This window comes from Camelus dromedarius, chromosome X (genome assembly GCF_036321535.1).
Source record: "Camelus dromedarius isolate mCamDro1 chromosome X, mCamDro1.pat, whole genome shotgun sequence".
Lineage (NCBI taxonomy): Eukaryota > Metazoa > Chordata > Mammalia > Artiodactyla > Camelidae > Camelus > Camelus dromedarius.
In genome coordinates, this window is record NC_087472.1 from 91,372,942 (window position 1) to 91,394,524 (window position 21,583).

The window sequence follows — 21,583 nt, forward strand, 5'->3', positions numbered from 1 at the left end:
TAATTTGAGAGAGAAAATTGTTTTCATTTGCATTTTTTAAAGTTATGAGTACAATGGAGAAATAATACTTCTTAAAAATGACAGGTTAATGATACAACTGGAAATTTGCTAAATCATATCTGACTTTGGCTCCCTTTTGGGAGAGGGGCCCCAGAGAATTTGTTGTTATTGGAGTAAATGTATGTTAATAAGTTTCTTACATAATGTGTAGCAATAAACTATTTTAACAAGAGGCAGTTTCATAGATAGGTTTCATTTTTCGAAAAAGGGGAAGAAACAGCATTCTGTGGCTCGATGTGGGTTTGTCAGTTATTGCCTCCCCCCTTCCTGGGACTTCCCACTGCTCTTTAGCACAAATCAGACTCGAGCACAAACAACTCTTTTTCCATAGGATCAGTTATAAAAAGAATGGCCAGTGCAATGAGCAGCTTACTTTCTTGGTCTCATCAGTGAAAAGTAGACTCACCAAAGGCGTGCAACCATTTCTGGAAACAGCACTGGCTGACTCGTTCATCTCTATATGGTCAGTCGTGTTTCTGCAGGACCAAAAGAGCAGACTGGTTAGTGAAGGTAAGGAAAGGAGGCAACAGGCCCTGTGACTGCTAACTTTTTCTGTCATTTCTCTTCTCACACCTTCTTAGCCTCTTATCATCAGAGCTTCGATCCGATCTCATGACATCTAAAATGCTTCTCTAGTTTACAAATCAGAGGTGAGTGGGCATGTAAGCAAGCATTCAATGGACTTAGACAATCAAGAGAAATTAAGTCAAACACTCTTCTTATCTCATGTTCACATTTTGGACATTTCCAATTTTTAATTTTTTCCTTAAAATTTGGGGTGGGTCTGATCAAATATCTGTTGCATAATTTATTCAGTCCTCGTTCACTAATTGCTACACAGGTTTAGCTTCTGCATTTTTAAAAGAAGGCCTAAAAACCTAAGCAGAATTTTGCAGGGACAGCACAACTCTTAAATTCGGTTACAGTGAAATAGTTTTTGAAATGAATACAATCATAATAAATTCCAATTGGATTAGACTTTCAATTATTCATTTGGCGAGCTTGTGGTGAGTGTTTCTGTGCGGCAGGACATACTCAAAGTGAATGTGATCTACAGTGATGATGCTTTTCAAATTGTCATCTGGGTGATTTGGGGAAAGTCTCCCTGTTGGTACTAAAGACAGTACATGCACAGGTGGGCTTTTGTTTGAATTATCTTTAGACCTGCTCAAACATTCTTCTTCTTGTGCATATCTATGTGTGCTTAAATGTAAGACTAGTTTGGCCAGAACATTCATAAGGTTATTTTTAGACCATATCTTGCATAGGTTAATGTAAGAAGATTGTGTTTCTGAGCTTGAGAAGCTTCTAGGAGAATTGGAGAGTATTTGAAATCAGTGTAAAACATTCACATTATAACACTAATTTGTGGGATATATAAATGTAGTGCACTAATTTTATTATCTCAGAGCAAAGTGATGTTTTTGAAAGTTATTTCAAGTTACTGAAACATTTCCAAACACATACCTAACGCTTTTCTTAGATATATAGGATCCTGTCCCTCTAAGTTCTTCATAAACATGGTAAATTTGTCTCTATTAACTAAATATAGTTACTTTCCCCCCAATTTTTGTTTTGCAGTTTCGAACCGATATAAAAATGAAAGAACAGAACAATGAACACACGTATTTCCATCGTGTAGATGAATCAGTTACAGCATTTTGCCACATTTAGCTTCTCTCTTGCTATGTCTCTCTCTCTCTGTATATATATTACTAAACACACATATACACAGGTTTTTTTCCTGAACTGTTGGAAAGTATATTGTTGATTTTAAGGCACATTACCTCAAATTCTTGAGCCCCTTTCTCCTAAGAAAAAAGGTAGTCTTCTATATGATTATAATGATAAGGAAATTTAACATTATTACATCACTATTATCTAATATACAATCCATATTCAAATTTGTCCAATTCTCTACATGTCCTTTAGAGTGTTTTTATTTTTAAAATTTCAGATGTAATCAAGTATCTTGCATTGCATTTAGTTGATATGCCTACAATTAAGTAAATGTTAACAGGCATAATTAACAATATAATTAAACATGATTAACAATTATAACACCAAGGAATTACGATCAGTCAATACTATTACGATTACTTTTCTTATATTTTTAGTCCTCTCATTTTGGGACAAAGTACTTTAAAAGTAATTTGAAAAAGTGATCATAAGTTTAATTTTTCTGATATAAAGACAGAATATGAAGAAAAATCCATATATGAGAAATACATGTTTAATAAGGTATCTGCACCAAAAATTTACATTTTCTGAAATAAGGAAATTCATATCCAGATACAGTCCTTGGAAGTAGCTGTTACCTTTGGTCATAAGGAACTAAGTAGAACTAAACAGAAAATTATTTATTTTCTTGCTGATGTTAATGTGGAAAATAGAGGCCTTCTGACTTATGATTATGTTATATGAACCATCAAATTAGACTTTGAGAAATTAACTTGGTAAGTAAGAAACACGTTATATTTGAGAGTAGAATTGATAATCCCAAATTATGTGTTTTTTAAAATAAGAACTGAAATATAAACTAAGTGATATGTCACAGCATCCATCAACAAATGCCACAAAATATGAAATAACAGGGATATAATCCAAGGTATATGATTAAGCAAATGGTTATTTCCAGCTTTAAGGAACACCTACTTTCAAAGATAAGGGTGAGGAAAATGCAGACTTTTTCTATACAGGGATATCCTTTCTAAAGAAACCCCTTGTTTTGTGTAAAGTTCTTGTATCATTCACTGAAAAAAAATTTAAAACATGTACTATAAATTTCGTTACATTATCATTATCATAACTAGATTCTGAACAAAATAATATTCAAGGTTTTCAATGATAAACTTTCAGTGGTTTATTTACAAGTCCCCAAATAAAGATCTTTAAAAAACAGAGATTGGAATTATGAGATCTAAAATTTAGATTGTAGGAAAAAGAGATGAAAAGAAGAAATAGAGTATTTTGAAGATTGAGAGGGATTAAAAAGAACATTTCTGATGTATCACCTACACATAATCCTGACAAGACAGTTTACTTCACTCTCAAATTTGAGGCAAAAATAAATTTGCTCATCTGATTGGAAAATCAAAAAATAATAATGTGTTGGAAAATGTCAGTGGAAACAGTCAATCTTAGACATGGAGGGTGAGAGACTAAATTGGCCCAAGCTACTTGAAAGGCAATTTGCAATAGATGTGGTCTAGTAATTCGGCTTATCCCAATCTGACCTAAGGAAATATTCATGGAGGCATATGCAGTGATTACACATAGTAAGACAGCAAGAAAAACCTCAGTGTCTACTATGAGAAATTATTTGCTAATGTAAGATGTGCCTGTAGATGTCCTATTTTCTAACTGTTAGAAGGCAGATCTATATAAGCAGACATGCTGACAAGTGGGAACCAAACTGTACCCCAACTAGCTAGGCTTAAGATCTTCTACCAACAGCAGATCACATTTTCCTGTTATTATTTCTGTGGGTTACATCTGTGATGCCAAGAGCCAACCCCATCCCACCACCTCCATTTCGGTGCGGCCGTGGACGTCTTGTTTGCACTGTCTCAACACAGCTTCTCAGAACTCTTGGTTTCATGTGCACAATTTGTCCTTCCAGAGACGGGATCTGTTTTGCTACTTATCACCCCCCCCCCAGTTCCCCACTTCCTACCAATGCTCAATCTTCTTGCTTTTCTTTTGCAATTGCCAGTTACTCCTTCATTTAAAGGATCTTCCCAATGATTTATTTCACTGTTTGAGGTAGCAGCTGGATTTTGCTCATGTTCCATGCAATCCTGATACATATACTGGTGTAGGGGAGAGAAGAACTTAGAATTTCTTTCTAATTTAGGGGCAAAGATTCTGAACGGATGGCTGGGGGCTCTGAAATGTTGAGATATGAGACTTGAAGGGTAGGGGTGGTGGCACGGGGGATGGGTAGGGAAACAGGAAGCTCAGAACAGAAGAAAAAAGCAGAAACGCCTGGATGGGCGTGGGGTTTGGGAAAACTGGGAGGAATTCAGTATGGCTGGAGTCCTGGGTTCTGTAGGGAGAGGCAGAGATGAGATGGAGAACGCAGATAAGGACCACATATCATGAGAGCCTAACGTTATCCTGGAGGTAATGGGGAGCTACTGATATTTAAACAGGGCATCTGTAATATACCTCTGTAGTTGTAAGATAAAGGGTGAGATGATACTAGGCTATAGTACTAGAAATGGTTATGGAAAATGTTCATATGGTTAGATTAAAAGAGCAGAGGATAAATTATTTGTATATCTCTAACACATATGAGCACTGATGCACAATTGGGACTCGTGTGTAGCCCTGTAGTATGGGCACTGGCTGTCTTCTTGGAGCTTTTCTTTCTGTACTTCACTTCCTTGCTTTGTTCAGCAAGTGTTGTTTATTAAATGGAGTCAGGGCTGGTACCCGTTTCCTGGAAGGACTAATTGCTTGTCATGACTGTGATATTAACTGCTCTCAACTATGCAGTAGTGTGATATGTTTTAAGAACAGACCATACACTTTGGGGTTAGGAAATTTGGACTTGAATCTTGCTTCTACTGCTTATTTGCTTTGTGACCTAGGGAAGGTCACTTGTCCTATCAATCTTAGCTTTCTCATTTGGATCACCCAGATTATGACAACAATGAACAGTGCAGTGTTGTCAGAAGATTAGGGGTAATGTCTGGAAAGCACCTGACACAATTGCCTTTATTATTACTATGCCCTATCCAACTTACTGCCTCTGCTTTTTGACTTAGGTCAAGGATAGGCAAGTCATAGCCTATGGGTCAAATTGGCCCTCTGCCTGTTTCTGTAAATAAAGTTTTACTGGAACACAGACATACCCATTTGTTCACATATCGTCTACTATGATGGCAGAGTTGAGTAGTTGTGACAGAAACCTAAAATATTAAGTATTTGGTCATTTATAGAAAAAGCCTGCAGATCTCTAACTTAGATTTTTCCAAACATTCCCTCTTAAAAAGTTCTTCCCCCTTTAGTTTTTCTCTTTGAATCCATGCTTGTGTTGTTTGTAAATTAAAAGTCTGTCTATGTACAGAGTTATAATAAATTTTCTGAAAAACTATGCCAATGTTAGTGTAGAAGGAAGAATTTATATTACAATTTCTTCGGAAATCCAAGTAAATGATTTAACAAGGTGCTGCACTTTAGCACATATTTCTAAGTTGTGAATTTGCACATAAGGTTAATTTTGGTATTCCCCTGTCTGGTAATGATTAATGTAGGCTATATTTGCCTAGAACATCTCATCTGCAAATGTCCTTGAGAGTCTTTCCCTGCACACTTAATCAGTCATGGAGAATTTCAGATATATCTCTGTCTATATCTCTATCTTCTCTATAATGAGAAACAAAAATTCAAGTGATAACATATCTTTGAACAATTGAAGTAATCCACTGGCTTAAGTTTTATTGTCTCAGATGAAATTCAGCCAAATATGTTAACATTTGTTTGAAGTACATCTTTTATAATACTTTTCACAACATTGAGTAATGTCTTGTAAGAATTTTACAGATAATCACAAATTTACTAAGAAAAAATGCCAATAATTAATCAAAATAAACCCAAATAATTTTCTCTACCTTGAATTTTACGACATAACGATATATAGTACTATTTTTATTCTAATCGTACATTAAAGGGTTTTTATAAAGATCAAATGAGTTAATGTATGTATAATTTTTATTTCTCACACAATATTCCTCTGCATAGCTTGAGAACAAGCTTTCAAAAGCTGCCTTAGCATGCTCTCTGCTGCCCTCTGCTGCTAATTCCCAGAAACTGATTTTGACTCTAAGCGATGCTCACCTCAATTTCTCTCCTCTTAATATACTCAAAAATCCATGCAATATTAAAGTTTGAGGAGACTCTAAAAATAATTTAATCCCACATTCCCAACGTACAGGTAAGAATTTGAGTCTCTGAGAAGTTAAGTGACATGTGAGCGTGGGCTGTTTCCTGACTGCCAGCTTTTCAATGCCTGCTGGCTTCGGACACACTAATTTTGACATCTATAAAACAAGCACAACGACAGTGCCCACACCTTCAAGTCTTTTTGGGGAGCCAATGATTTAGTACATTAAAAGCATGAAGAATCGTGTCTGGGTTGTAGCTAGTACCAATGTTGGCTATTTATAAACTTGCCATTAACTAGGCTAAAACCACAGTTAGTGACAAGGTCAGAACTAGAATTCTGGTCTCTTGACTACCAGTTCAAGAATTTTTTTTTTTGCCTTAGTGAGTCTGAATAACAAATTTAACTTCAAATGTAGATTTTTATAACATGACCTGTTCACATGTGAAGCTCTCACTGTCTTGACAAAGCTACTGACACTATAGCTCTTGCAATAGCTCATTCCTCCTTATACTGTTCAAGGCAGGTTCCCCACAGAAATGATAATTAACACTCATGAGCTCAAGCCCCCAGATATAAAATCCTACAGCCCACACTTGGGATATGATTTCACTGTTGACCGTAAGTAACCCCTCAAATGGGTGCCCTGCTTGAATTTCCATGTACAATTAGACACTTCCACTCAGTTTACCTCCTATCAGACTCAAGAGGAACCAAACTAAACCTATCAGCTCTTTTCCTGGCTCCTTCTTCTGATCTCCCCATTTTGGGCAATGCTGGTGCCATATGCCAGTGTGCCCAGACTCGGTTACTTCTGACTTCTCTCTCCTTCACTTCTAAGTCCAGCAGCCTTGGTCTCTCCAGTTCATTCCTTCTCTTCTACCTCCCTCCTGGTTCCTGTCCCAATCATCTCAGGATGATGAATCCAGCAGCCTCCTAACCTGGGTCCCTAACTCCAGTCTCAGCCTGCTGAAATTCATCTTGTCCTTTACTGGTAGACCGCATCATGCCTTAAATGACTTTGGCTGCCTTCCAGAGCTCTGTATTGCCTTTGGGATAAACTGAACATCTTCAGCCTTGCATGTCCCAATTTACCTCTCTGATCGAAATCTTTTCCTTTAGGCACGGGTGTAACTATCCCTAGACATCAGGACACATTTTCTGCTTTCCCATCATTGGACCTACCATCGTAGTGGTCTACCTTAGGCCCCACACATCAGAAAGGGAGGGCTCTTACACTACCAGAATGAAAGTATCAACAAAACTCTCAGACCATGATAAATCGGGCAAAGGGCCCATTACTCAAGACAAAATCCCGGACCCGCTTCCTTCACCGTTGTGAAAGAGCAGAGATTACTTGGAGGACCCGTAAATATCATCCACATAAAGTTAAAGACTCCACAAGAAGTTAGAACTTGTTTACTTGATCCCCAACTTTTAAGAAATGTTATGTTGTAAATCCTTGAAGTTTAAAATATTTTACTACAGCTGTGTAAAAGAACTGATTTTCTAAAAAGAACTGATTTTCCCCTTACCTCATGTTGTAAACTAAAAGGATCAATGAAAATTTATCCAATGGGGGGGAAAAACTAGTGTGATGTCTTAGTGATTGGTAATGGGAACTACTTCTAGAACATTTTAATAAATTATTTGGAAGGTGGATCAGAGGGCTACTTTAGAGCTTCAGTAAATAGTGGGCTCTACTCAATAGAGAAATATTGGTATTAAAAAAAAGAAAAAATATTCTGAAATTCAATGAGAAAACAGGCAACATATAAGCTGCAAATATACATTTAGGAAAAAAACCATAAACGATGCATAAAGAATCCTCTGGGGTGGACCTACAGGTTATCACACTAAGTTAAGAAAGAGAAAGACAAATATCATATGATAGCACTTACATGTGGAATCTAAAAAAATGGCACAAATGAACTTATTTACACAACAGAAACAGATTCACAGAACATAGAAAATAAACTAATGGTTACCGGGGTGTGGGGGATGTAGGGAATGGGGTTAGGGAGAGATAAATTAGGAGTTCAGGATTTGCAGATACAGACTACTATATATAAAATAGATAAACAACAAGGTTCTATTGTATCTTGTAGTAAACTATAATGAAAAAGAATATACATATATGTGTGTGTATAACTAAGTTATCTTGCTGTATACCAGAGACTAACACAACATTGTAAATCAACTATACTTCAATTTAAAAAAAAGAATCCATTAGGACTGATAGTTTAATATGAAAAGGACTATGATAAATAGGAGATCTGCGATATGACTGAATGGAAACAAGGGGTACTCACGTGTGACTTTGCATTATCACCTTCACTGTCTTCTAAGTCTGTGCTGCCCAATATTATAGCCATGAGGTATTTTTAAATAATTTAAATTTAAAAAGTTAATTCATGAATTAATGAAATTCATTAGCCACATTCCAAATGCTTAAAAGCCACATATGGCTATTTGTTAATATTTTGGACAGCACATATCCAGATCATTCTATCATCCCAGAAAGTTCTGCTGGATCACACTGGTCTAGACTTTTCATTAGCTTCTCTAAGTTATTAACCCCTGGCCTGCTGCTTTCCAGCTTCTAAAACCTAACTGCTCTAGTCTCTGCTCCTGTTCTCCCTTTTCTTGTGTACTATATATTTTTTTTTTAAAAATCATTTACTGTTGTATTAGTTGGAGGGAGAAAAAATACATGTATATACCTAATCTGTTACTTGCCCTGAAAATCTTTGCTTTTCTCTACCTCGGTGTGATCTGGCTTTTGAGCTCAGGTTCTGAGGGATCCCTGTCAACAAGGCTTTTCCTCAGTCACTTCAGGGCTTCCTCCTCTTTGAGTTTGCCTCTAAGTTCCAGCTCACTTCCATCAAGCCATACAGTCAGCTGGGGATGGGAGAGGAGAAGTTTTGGCTGTGATCATGTAGTCACATTGGCATCGATGGTAACTTCTCCCCAGTCACCTGGCCCCTGGTTGATAGTCTATAAACATCATGTCTGCAACCTTCCCATCCCAAATTGAGGTGTTCTCCAGATTTTCAGGCTCTCAGCAACATGCTGTGAGCAGACTTCATGGGGCAGCCTGTCCAACCCGGCATTCCATGTTGTTGGCTTTCCTCCTGCTCCCACACCATGCTGGGCAGGAGAGAACTGAGACTTCCTGCTTCTTCAGGTCCTACTTGGTAGGCAGGGCACAGACCTCTTGTACTCTTGGCTCCCCAAATGTATCTGGAGCCATACTGTTTCCCTCCACACGGAATTCCATCCACTGGGTCTATAGTTGATAAATATTACGCCCTAAGTCATACGGTTCTGGATTCTGATGTTAAAAAGCTCAAGTTATGGTATCTCAAAAGCCATTTCTTTAAAACTATGACTTCTGTCAGAGTTTCTGAAGCCTATTTAGAAACTCGAAAGATGAGAGTTGCATTTTCACTCTGGTTTTTCCACAGTGATATTCTGACGTCTTGAAGGTGGAAGGCCCTCACTGCAGCCTGGGTGGGTGGAGTGGGAGGGTTGTGAAGTAACTCCATCACTATTACAACTTTATGATGAGTTTTCTCACTCTATTATCTTCTTATGTATGTAAGATTTGCCTTTTCACCTAGATGTTCACTTTGTTGAGAGCAGAAACATACTTAAGAAGTGTTTTCAGGGAAGAACATTTTCCTATCCTTGTCTGTCCAACATACAAGAATTACTTCATGGATTTGTTGAAGACCTTTAACTTTGTATCTTTATGGTGCATGACTGCCTGGGATATAGTTAGTATTTAAATAACTGGCAAATTTGCTGAACATATCTTGGAATAGTTCCAAAAGAGGAAATAAACATTGACAATACTACCCTTACATATTTAAAATAATTATGCTACTTATATTAACTTTGTACAATAAAATTTTTACTTGGGAAATAATTACATGAATATAAAAAGATGCTAAAATTAAAAAAAAAAGGACCCTTATGATTAATTTTTTTCCCATTTGATTTGCTAATTTCAGGCTCAAGTTGATGGGTCTGTTTTGGAAGCCCAGCCCTTGAGGTCAAAAAGGACCAGTTCTCCTTGCTGTTGTCTGTTGCCCCATTGCCAGGAACACCAGTGCGTTCCTTTTTTAGAAAATGCAGCTGCTGGTTTCTAGCCTGTTCTAGCCACTCCAGAATCCGGTGCTAACTGCTAAGGTGGTGTTGGGTGGGGGATGGGGCTGTTAGAGGAAAAGCTCATAGTCAGGAAGGCTCCTTGGTAACTGGGGTAGAGATAAACATGTCAGTCGGGCACAGAGATATTTCCAGAACGTATTCTAAGTGGGAGGAGAAAGCCATCCTGGGCAGCAAAGGTAGATGAAGATTTCATGGTCCTTCATGATGGGTTGAGAGTCAGTTAAATAATTGACAGCAATGACAAAAATTAATTCAAGTTAAATGTCTTTTGATTGCCTCCTAAGTGCAGACAACTGTGCTAGTTCCCAGGGTTAAAGTTACAAAGATGAGTAAGATACAGCTCTCATTTTCAGCAGAATCTGCCACAAATTTCCTTTTTTCATAACCCACAAGCTGTGCTGCTTCCCCAAATTGCAGCTTCTCCATCACTCTCCATTTCCTCTGGGGCAGAATACAAATGCCTTCGCCCAACTCCCAAGGGCCTTCAGAATCCAATTCCAGCTTATTTCCCCAGTCCTTTCTGCTTATGCTCAGTGTCCTGCACATGCTGAACAGGCCATGCCACCACATCCTCTTGTAACTCCGGGCCTAGGGATGCAACCCCTAGTCTTCAGTTTAACTCAAGTATCATCTCTGTGACTTTCCTCCTGTGACTTCTCCTCCTTTGCCCCAGTTTGTATTAGGGGCTTCTCTTCCTTTGTCCCACGGCTATTGTAATGTTCAGTAATATTGGAATTGTGTCCAGTTTATTTTCTCCAATAGCAGAAACTTCTTGCAGGAGGGAACTGTGTCCTACTCAGCTTCATACCTCCAGTACATGCCACAGTCCTGGTATATAGCAGGCACAGAATGAGGCATGGCTTGGGGAATGAATGAAATGAACTTACTGCCCGTTACTTTTGATACACCAACTGCCAATTTATAAAATTCCAATATCCTTCTTCCCTATGGTTACTCACAAATTCTCTTTCCAGAATGCTGTCAGAAGGGTATCTCAGTGGACTTGCCTACCGGAATGAGACCCTCTGGAGTTGTACATCTTATAACGAGCAGGTGGCTGAGGAAAAGGAAGAGGAGACCGAAGCCACAGCTGCATCTGCTCTTTCCTATTCCTCTGTGGATGAAACACAAGTCCAAAGTCTCTATGTGAGCTGCAAATCCTCTGGCAAGTTTATTTCTTCCGTGCGTTCAAGAGAGAGCCAACGCAGTAGAAATCCGAGAATCACAGTGGTGCAGACAAACCCTAACCCTGTCTTTGAAAGCCCAAACTTGGCTGCAGTTGAAATATATAGAGACCCCAGCAGAGAGACCTATTTGGTTCCACCTTCCTGCAAGAGTATTTGCAAGAATTACAATGACTTACATATTGCAGGGGGCCAGGTGATGGCAATTAATTCAGTGACAACAGATTTTCCCTCCGAGAGCAGTTTTGAATGTGGTCCTTTGCTGAAATCGTCTGAGATTCCTTTGCCCATGGAGGATTCCATTTCCACTCAGCCCAGCGACTTTCCACCAAAACCGATCCAGCGGTATTCATCCTACTGGAGAATAACCAGCATCAAAGAGAAAAGCAGTCTGCAAATGCAGAAGCCTATTTCGAATGCAGTGCTGAATGAATACCTGGAGCAGAAGGTGGTGGAGTTATATAACCAATACATCATGGACACTGTGTTTCAGGACAGTTCTCCTACCCAGATTCTGGCATCTGAACTCATCATGACAAGTGTGGACCAAATTAGTATTCAAGTCTCTAGAGAGAAGAACCTGGAGACCTCCAAAGCCAGGGATATAGTCATTAACCGCCTCTTACAGTTGGTGTCAACTGAAATCAGCACTCCTAGTCTCCATATTTCTCAGTATAGCAACGTGAATCCATAGAGAGGATGCTTCTATTCCTCTTTCTCAACTACTCAAATTCTAAGCAACAATTATTCATTTATTCTGAGAATATGTCAGAAAGGGTTATGAAGGGGAGTCAGAGCTCGAGAAATGAAGGTTGGCTGGAGATCCGGTATGGAATAAGAGGAAATCTACTAATATTTTACATGAAGGAATGTGGTGAGAGGAACTACAGTGATTTCAAAGCAAGGGCTATATAGCAACAAAGCAAAACTAAAAATCATCAGAGAAAAGGTATGGTTCATTAAAGGGAATACAGAAATTGAGAAAGACAAGCCAAGTATGAATACACACCACAGCAAAACTAAAAGCCAAAGGTTTCAGGGTATGGAGTTTCGAATAGATTTTTCACCCAAGTAACTTTTTCCAAGTTGTTTCTTCTTGAGGGAAATGTACTGTAGAAGGCTGCTATATTTGGGGAGAAAGACAGGTTCAGTTTTCAAAACATGTTTATTTCTCTTTTCTCTATCCTGTATCCGATCATTTAAAATATATTCTTTATAAATATTAAAACGGTAGCAAATTGCAGTTGTGTTTTTATTTTTAATGATTGCTTAGCTACAACCACAAAACAGCCACTCAGATCTAATTCTGCTTACTGGGGGAGATGAAGTTTTCTAAATGCAAAATACCACATAGTGAATATTGTTTTATTTTGCTGTGTTTGGTTTTCTTGGTGGTGGTAAGTGTCAAAAGAAATTTTGAATCTTTTCCCATTTTTTTCTCTTCCTTTTCTACATGCCCTCTTGACCCTTGTGGAGCCAGGAAGGGGTCTTCTGTATCCTCTTATAAGCTCTAGGGTTCCATGATATCAAATTCTGCAGATTCATGCACTAGAACTATAATTTCACGAGAGCCTTACTGCTCTACTCCATTCCTCTAGCTCAGGGATTGGCAAACTAGGGTTCATTGGCCACATCTAGTCTGCCACCTGTTTCTTTTATTGAGATATAATTGACATACAACATGTTAGTTTCACGTGTACATGACTTGCTGTTTGCACATTATGAAACGATCACCATAATAAATCCAATTATATCCTTTTTGAACATCCATGAATTAAGAAATTCGACATCATTCCAGGTGAGTCTTTTCAAATGGTGGATGACGATATCCAGCCTGTGATAAACTCTACTGTCTAGGGTTTCTGCTCACAAACAAGAAGAAATCACAAAACTGAATAGGTCTACTGAAGTTCATGCCACTGCACTTAAGTAGTATATCCTAGATGATTGTTCCCTGGGGGTCTCAAATTCAACATATTTTAAACCTGAACTTTTTCTTATGTCCTTTTTCACATGTTCTACTTTCTTGGCTTCGAATGTGTATTAATGCCACACCATTTTCCCAGGCACACAGACTGCACAGCTAATTCATATCTGTCTAGGGGCTAGAGGTGGGTACTTCCCTTCTCCCATGTGGAAGGCTAGAACCTGCTCGAGTTGGGCATTTCACTTTCCCACATCAGTTAAGCTCCAATAATACCCCAGCAGCTTAGGCTCTAGTTAACCAGTTTGTTTCTATTGAGGGCAGGTCTTGTTAAGACTTAACAAGTGCTCTGGCATATTTCAAAATGGTTCCTTTTCCCTTCCCTCTGCCAGAAGCAGAAGCAGGGTGTGAGTAATTTTTCTTGAATATTTACTGTGTGAACCTGGTCTAGCTCCTGAAGGTAAATCTCACAATTGTGGTGGCCTCCTTATGATTGGGTTCCTCTAGAGTTTTTAACTCTCAGAGTTGCCCACCCTGAGCTTCCATCAGTTCATCAATTTCAGTTCAGGTTTTCCTATCCTGGCACCAGTTTTCAGGGCAGTTTCCACTTGTGAATCTCTGCTCCAATAAGTGTGACTCCCTGAATTCACTTGTCAGTCTCTTCAATCTTGGGGGCAGTGGTTTGACCTGTGTCCTCCTCTCTATTATTCCAAGAATAGTTAATATTTCAGTCTGTTTAGCTTTTCATTTGTTGTTAGGATGACTTTCAAGTTCCTTACATGCAGAACTGGAAACTGAAAGTTGTTATGTTTCTTTATATCTTTTAAATTTGGACCCTCCTTTCCATTCCCCTTGTTAGTGCCCTGGTCTGAAATTTCATTACTGGGCTATTATCATAGCCATCTTGTTAGTGTCCATCTGAAGTCTCTCTCTCTCCTTTATTGTAGCCTCACATCACTTCCAAATTAAATGTAACTGATATCATGTAATTTCCCCACTTTGAAGTGTTCTCATTATCTTATAAAATCCAAATTCTTAGCCCTAACACTCAAGGTCACCCATTATTTGTTCTATACTTAGCTTTTCAGACCTTCTCCCACTGCTCTCTCTTCACTCCTAGGGGAACTGGACTCTTTGCCTCTTCTTGAAGACCCCTGGTCCTATGTTTATTCCATCTTCTTTCACTAGAATGCCTTTATATTCCCATTCCCAGTTAGTTCTGAATTTACCCCTTCTTTCCCTGAGCATTGCTGGCAATTCTGACAACTTTCTAAGACAGTTATTATTCTCTACATTTATATTATTTGTGTACATCTCTTACTGTCCCTGCCAAAATGGCAGTTCTCTGAGGAAAGGGGTTATTTATATTTGTAATCCTCACAAGGGCCTCTTACATTTAGATTATGCTTTTTTAAATGAAAAGTGATTAAATATTAGGTTTGGATTATTTTGCTTAGGGTGACTGGAAAATCAGAATCGTTGTATGTGTGTTCATTTTGACCTCTGTTTTGAACCTCTTTCTAAATTCTAACTTAATTTAGGATTGTAGGTAGTTAAGGAATAGGAAAATGTCTTTCTTTGTTCTTTGTGCTATTAAGGCACTGTTGGGAGCTGTTTTTAAAGCATGGAGATAGATAGAAGGCAGAGTTCTCTAATATTTTAAAATTTAGATAGATATAGTATAAATCATTTCTGGAGGTGACACAGTACCCCACTGTAGTACTGTATCTGAGAGGGCTGTTAGGTGAAAGTAATCTTTTCTAAACTCAAACTGACATGGGAACAGTTAAATCTGATTTGTGAGCTATTGAAGTGTCATCTTTTATTCTTCTCAAAGACCTTAACAACTTGAAGGTGAGAATAAAGAGAAGGAAAGAAATGGAGGCTCATTTATTTTTCCTGATGTAGAAACTGATGTTCATCAAAATCTTCTCTTGAATGACTTGCAATGATACAACTGATGGGTCATAAAAGTGTTCACTGAGTTTTGACATATTGGGTCACATTTTAATTTTATTTCTGGTGGATTTTGGAATTCAGCTCTCTTTCTGTGGATGGGATTATGTCCCACTACTTAACAGTGGTCGTATTAATGACCACTAACTTGTACCATGATCTGTCATAATTTCCCAGGTCTTTTTCCCACTTTATTTTATTCTAAGTATATCAATCTAATTCCATATTTATTTATTCATAAAAATATTTTTCTCTATGAAGGGACCAACTCATAGGCTCTTTTAAGAACTGAAACATATTCTCACTGATGGAATTGAATAGTACTCTGAACTGCAGAAAATGAAAATGGGGGGAAAAAACCTAGAGAATATGACAGGTAAATTATTATGCTTTTTTATTATAACTATATGAGGGAGGTCATTAATATTTCTTGCCATTTCAGAGAGTATAATAAGAAAGTCATTTTTTTTAATATCTACTTTTCCTGTTTCTTCATTCATTTATCCATCAAATACTCTCTGAATGCTACTCTATGTCAGGTAGAGTTCTGGGCGCTGGCACTCAGTAGTGGGTTCTTAATTGACAGGGTGACATCCCCACGCCCACTGTTATCTTTATTCACTACATGATATGCAGCACTGATGATGGAGCACTAACATTTTATTTTCTGCCTGTTTTACAGTGTTTTGCATAGTCCACATGTGATAAAGTAATTCTCAGAAATTTATCATGTTGTGAAGACATGTAAGCCTGATGCAAATTGAAATTTCTCTTATCCATGCCAGGAGGGCAGCTATTTCAAATAAGCAATTTTTTTTCCATGAAGAATAATACAGAAATTCCGTTTCAATTAAGAATGAGTTTCCCCATAAAAAAACAAACTTACTGTTGCCAAAGGGAAAGTCAAGGGAGGGATAAATTAGGGATTTGGGATTAACAGATACACATAACAGATACATATAAATAAAGCAGATAAACAACAAGGACCTACCATACAGCACAGAGAACTATATTCAATACCTTGTAATAACCTATGATGGAAAAGAATCTGAAAAAGAATATATATGTGTGTGTGTGTGTGTGTGTGTATACTTGAATCACTTTGCTGAAACATTGTAAATCAACTATACTTCAATAAAAATAAAATAACCAGTTAAAAAAACAATGAGTCTCCCTATGAGAAGACTCATGTTTTGTCCCTAGCAGCTACTTCACTAGTCCTGAGAAAGGAATTCTTGATTAGAGAGAATACTTGTCAGCCTGACAACTATCATGATGCATCTTAGCAACTGGGAAATTTTAGTTTTCTCATCTATGTGAACAAGTGGTTGTTTTTTATATACCTCTTGTTTGAGTACTGAACTTTCATTATTTCTATCTCCTGAGGTCACCTGGAAGAAATCCGTCCTCTGTCCACAAACTCCACATTTGGTCTTTTAAAATAAATAGCTGTTGACCGATTAATTTTAAGAACCTCAACTAATTTGTCCCTGCCTGAGTGTTTTTTCAAGAAAGCTGATCTAATCCTGCCTTTCTCCAGCTTTAAGTCTCCAATGGTTTTTCAAGGCCCACCTTAGCTACAGAACCTCCTCTGACCTGCCCTTTTCCCTCCCACTGACAGCCAGAAACTAGATCATTCCTTCCCTGCTTGCTCCCATACCACTCTCTTTATATTTCTAACGTAGCATTTACTACACTATAATATAAGCATTTATATCTTTGTCTTCCTCACTTAGATTTGAGCACGTTGAGGGCAAAGAGAATGTCCTAATTATCTTTGCCTTTCCAGTACCTAGCATGTTCTCTGGCATAAAATAGGCAATAATTAAATTTGTTAAATTGAGTTAAATAAATACACTGAAAGCTCCCAGTAAAGTCCTGAGGAATTTTCAGGAAACATTAAATTCTTTTTATGTTTTATGAATCTGTACCTTTTCAGCAACCACTTGTTACTTGGTAGAATATTCCTAGTCCAAAGAATAAGTTATCCTATAGCAATTCAACGAGTTCTGCATCTTTTTACTCTTGATGAAGCATAATTGATCATTTACTGTATGACAGACTTTAGAACATGTAACACAACTATCAGACCCTGCTATGCCCATTTTGTCCTATTTTTCCTTTCCAGCATCTATGAAAAATATGAAATAAATAATTTTGAGGCTATTCTTCCTTGGGCAATTCATTCCAAAAATATATTGTTTGAAATGGACGTTTTGAGCTCTGGATCAATCAAAATTTTAGCAAATGCCACAATAAGAGTAGAATCCAAAGGAAGTTCACCTACTTGGTTTTCTCCACAGAAGGAGAGGTATAAGTGAACTTACTAAGGGCCCTTTGTTCAGAAAAAATTATCTCCATATGGCTTGCTGGAGCTCACTTTGTGAAAAAGTGCTACTCAGACAAGGCTTGACTCTGGTTTGAATTCACCTCATCTTTCCACTTCCATCTCCTTTTTTTCCCTGCTCACTTTTTTCAGAGCTTCTTCTTACCCCCTGCACCATGACCCTTGGACATCTAAGTCTAGCAGCTCTTACCCCACCTGCATGCACTGTTTATAGGCCACTCTCCCCCAACCCTAGTAAAGCTAAGGTATTAATGGGCTGATGGATTACTTACCTAAAGAGATTTCACATTTTTAAAAGGGCTCCTGGACGAGAAAATGCCCTAGACCACAGCAGTGGTGCCTTCAATTGTAGATATTCAGGCACTGTACCAGACTAAAGGGAAAGAAAATTTCACATCCATCTCAGATCACAACACAGAGGCCCTGGGACCAACACAGCTTTATGCTTTGACAGAGGTTGTGGGAGACTCAGTGTAATTTGAAGATGAGAGGCTATCCCAGACATTCCTAACGTAAGAGTTCACGTCATGGGTTTTCAAACTGTTCTTCAGTACCTGAAGATTTTGTGGAAGATCTTCAGAGATCACCAAGGTGATATGAGGGAGAGACCGAGAGAACAAGTGGGACCGAGAGAACAAGTTGAAACAAGTGAACAAGGGAAGAGAGCAAGGCTCTTTCCTGCCCTCCACATGAACTAATAATTGTTGACTATTAATAATTATATTAATGTCATTTGACTAATAATAGGATAATAGTACCACTATCATTTTTTTTCATAATTTGGGTTTTAAATTAAGTTTATTTGAAGATCAAAGAGTTTTATTTCCAAAAAGGGATTTTTCAGCAACTGCTATTTAAGCTCACACACTCTGTGCCCAGGAATCCCCAGTTTAAAATGTAGATGTGTTTAGTAAAAACTTATTCAGCGGTCACTGTTTCAGGGTGTTAGTTATCAGATAGCTAAGCCTTGAAATGCAGCAGGTAGGGTTGAGGGAGAGAGTGGGCTACAGGGATGGAACATTTTGTGATGGAGACTGAAGAAATAGATAAGACAGAGCCATGACAGTGGGGATAATGAGAGGTGAGATTAAGGAGTGTCAAAGGCAAATATGCCTGCTTCATGATTTTGCCTATGATGGGCCCTGCCAGTGATGCTAGACTTCAGCTTTTCAGAACTTAGAGATAGATCACCTGTCTTGTTTAATCAAACACATTTGATATTCTTTCAGTACCGAGTATATCAGAATGATAGCTCATGCCTTGCTTCACTACAAACACATACATCTCAAATTAATTTTTGAAAGATTATAACGCAACGGGAGCCGACTGACACGGTGAGTGGGATATGCTGAATCCTTGTTTCCTATTTTTCACCCTTTCCTGGATCCACACTCTTTGCCACATAACTTTGCGTGTCCTTTTATTGAAAGAGGGATATACTTCCGTGCTCCTTAACTCGGAGCCTGGCCACATGACTTATTTTGGTCAGTGGGATGTGGGTGGAAACAACATTGTACCAGTTCCGAGTTTAGGCCCCATGAGGCCCCCTGTGTTCTACTTACCCTTTGCACCTCTGTTACCATCATGAGAAGTCCCTGGTCCAGTGAGCCTGTTGATCCAAGGAGATTGAGAGACGCCTGGAGCAGACCTGCATCCAACTTGCAGCTTGGAGTCATCTAGTTAAACCCAAATATGGCCAAATAAGATCAGCTGAGCTAGTCCAGCTAATGCACAGACATGTGAGAAATAGTGTTACAGAGTTGTTTGCCATTGAGATACTATGATTGCTTATTATGCAGCAATAGATGGCTGATAACATGGACGAAAACTTGAGTTTTCAGTCAGACAGCTCAGAATTTGGGCAAAATCCCTAAAGACTCAGTATTCTCATCCATAAAAGGTACATAATTATAATAACATCACAGTACTATAGGCATCAAAAAAATAGTATATGCAAAATACTAGGCAGAATGTTTCACTATTAATATTATTGCACTTAAAGATACAATGATACTTTGAGACTCAGAAATGCAAAGAAGTGGGGGACATGCATGGATTTCAAGCTAGGGATTAGATATGGAAATATGGTGGTTTACAAAAAAGGGCATTTATTTTGAAACTTGGGGAAGATAAATACATTTTCTTTACTTTAATGACTGTTAAACTTCATAAATTTACTACTTGGGGAGATGAATAATACTTGAAATAGTTTTCTTTTAAAGGGAAATAAAAACATGACTTTACCAACATCACTTGTGTATAAAGTGCTATTAGTCACATGCTGTAGTTAGTAAGTTTGACTTGTTTGTGACCAAGAGTTCAGGTGAGTACATTTGAGATTTATTTTGTAATTTTCAACACGCCAATATAAAACAGCTTTTTTTTTTGGCCCCTCCATTGCCATCAGGTCAGAATAAATTGACTCTTGATGCAAAGTTGTAGCCAGGGGTTGAAATTTATGTGTGATTGATGGTCAAAGCAGTGACTAGCTGCAACCCACCCCCTCTTCTTATATATCACGTCCTGGACGGGGACCTGTTTTGTGTAAAATATTGAGATACTCACTGGTCTCTCTGCCCCTCACATGCCCTTGAAAGTGAAGAAAAACACTTGATTAAATTGGTTGTTAAAAAGAACAGAAGACAATTCCTAATGAATAAATATATTTTGTAAAATGTATTTCTACTTCTTGAGTCTTCGAGTATACCTGAATATATTATTTCCCAACCAATTAGTACGTCAATTGGTTCAGCCAGCTTTTAGCACCCACTTCAAGTTTTCTTGCAGGGATTTAGAATGGAAACTAAATCCCTGGAGTAGAGGTGCCCTCCTTCCTTACTGAGGCAGTACCCCTGTGTTGAACTTCCACTCGCACAGAGAGAAAGTTGGCACCGGCGGAGGGTACAGCTCACCCAGTGGCAGAGTGTGTGCCTAGCGTGCACCAGGTCCTGGGTTCAATCCCCAGTATGTGCATTAAAAAAATAGAAACAAATAAACCTAATTACCTTCCCCACCCTCCCACCAAAAAAAAGTAGAAATTTATGAAAAAAAAAAAAAAGCTGGCAGGGGAAGGGCAGCAGCCCAGCAAGCAGCTGTGAAAGGCTTTATGGTTGCAGTAAAACCAAAATGTAGCTAGACTTATGTCTGTTTTTTTTTCATTTTGGTGTTCTGCTAATTAAACAAGTAAAATTGCTTAGGACTCACTTTTTTCCCCTTTGAAACACACGGACATGTGTACGCAGCATGGGTAGATCACTGTATTCGTCTGGATTCCTCCGAAAGCTGTCCCTGAGGCAATGATTTGGATGCATGTCGTTTATTGGATGGTGACCCCCGGAGGCATTGTGAGGAAGTTAGGAAAAGAAAGAAAAGGTACAATCATGAGCAAATTATTGCTGTGGGAAACCAGAGTTCGGTCCTGCTGGGACCCCCTGAGAAACCGTGTAGAACACAAGTCAGAATTGTGCCACTGATGGTTCAGAAAGCCCAGGTATTTATTCCTTTGTTCCCTGCCCTCTTGATTGAAAATAACTTACAAGGGTGTTAACTTCCAGGTATTTGAGCCTGTAGGCAGGACTCATTTCTGCAGCCAGAAGTGAATTTCAGTTTGTTTGTTTTTATTTATTTTTTTAGATTCCACATATAAGTGATATCATATGGTATTTTTCTTTCTCTTTCTCGCTTACTTCACTTAGAATGACATTCTCCAGGTCCATTCATGTTGCTGCAAATGGCATTATTTTATTCTTTTTTATGGCCCAGTAGTATTCCATTGTATAAACACAACAAACTTATTTACAAAACAAAAACAGACTCACAGACATAGAAAACAAAGTTATGGTTACGGGGGGGGGGAAGGGGATGGGAAGGGATAAATTGGGAGTTCAAGATTTGCAGATACTAACTACTATACATAAAACAGATAAACAATAAGTTTATACTGTATAGCACAGGGAACTATATTCAATACCTTGTAACTTATGGTGAAAAAGAATATGAAAACGAATTTATGTATGTTCTTATATGACTGAAGTATTGTGCTGTACACC

General features: G+C 38.1%; 1 protein-coding gene across 1 annotated transcript; it reads left to right on the top strand.

Annotated features, from left to right (window-relative positions):
* The first annotated feature begins 365 nt into the window (after positions 1-365).
* TASL (TLR adaptor interacting with endolysosomal SLC15A4) lies at positions 366-12,548 on the top strand. Its single transcript, XM_010980325.3, has 2 exons — positions 366-570; positions 11,098-12,548. Exon 2 carries the CDS (start codon positions 11,099-11,101, stop codon positions 11,999-12,001), a length of 903 nt encoding a protein of 300 aa, XP_010978627.1. The 5' UTR covers positions 366-570; position 11,098; the 3' UTR covers positions 12,002-12,548.
* The last annotated feature ends 9,035 nt before the right edge of the window (positions 12,549-21,583 follow it).

What these genes read in the sequence shown, in the direction of transcription:
- TASL (XM_010980325.3), top strand. Translation starts at nt 11,099, where the DNA reads ATGCTGTCAGAAGGGTATCTCAGTGGACTTGCCTACCGGAATGAGACC.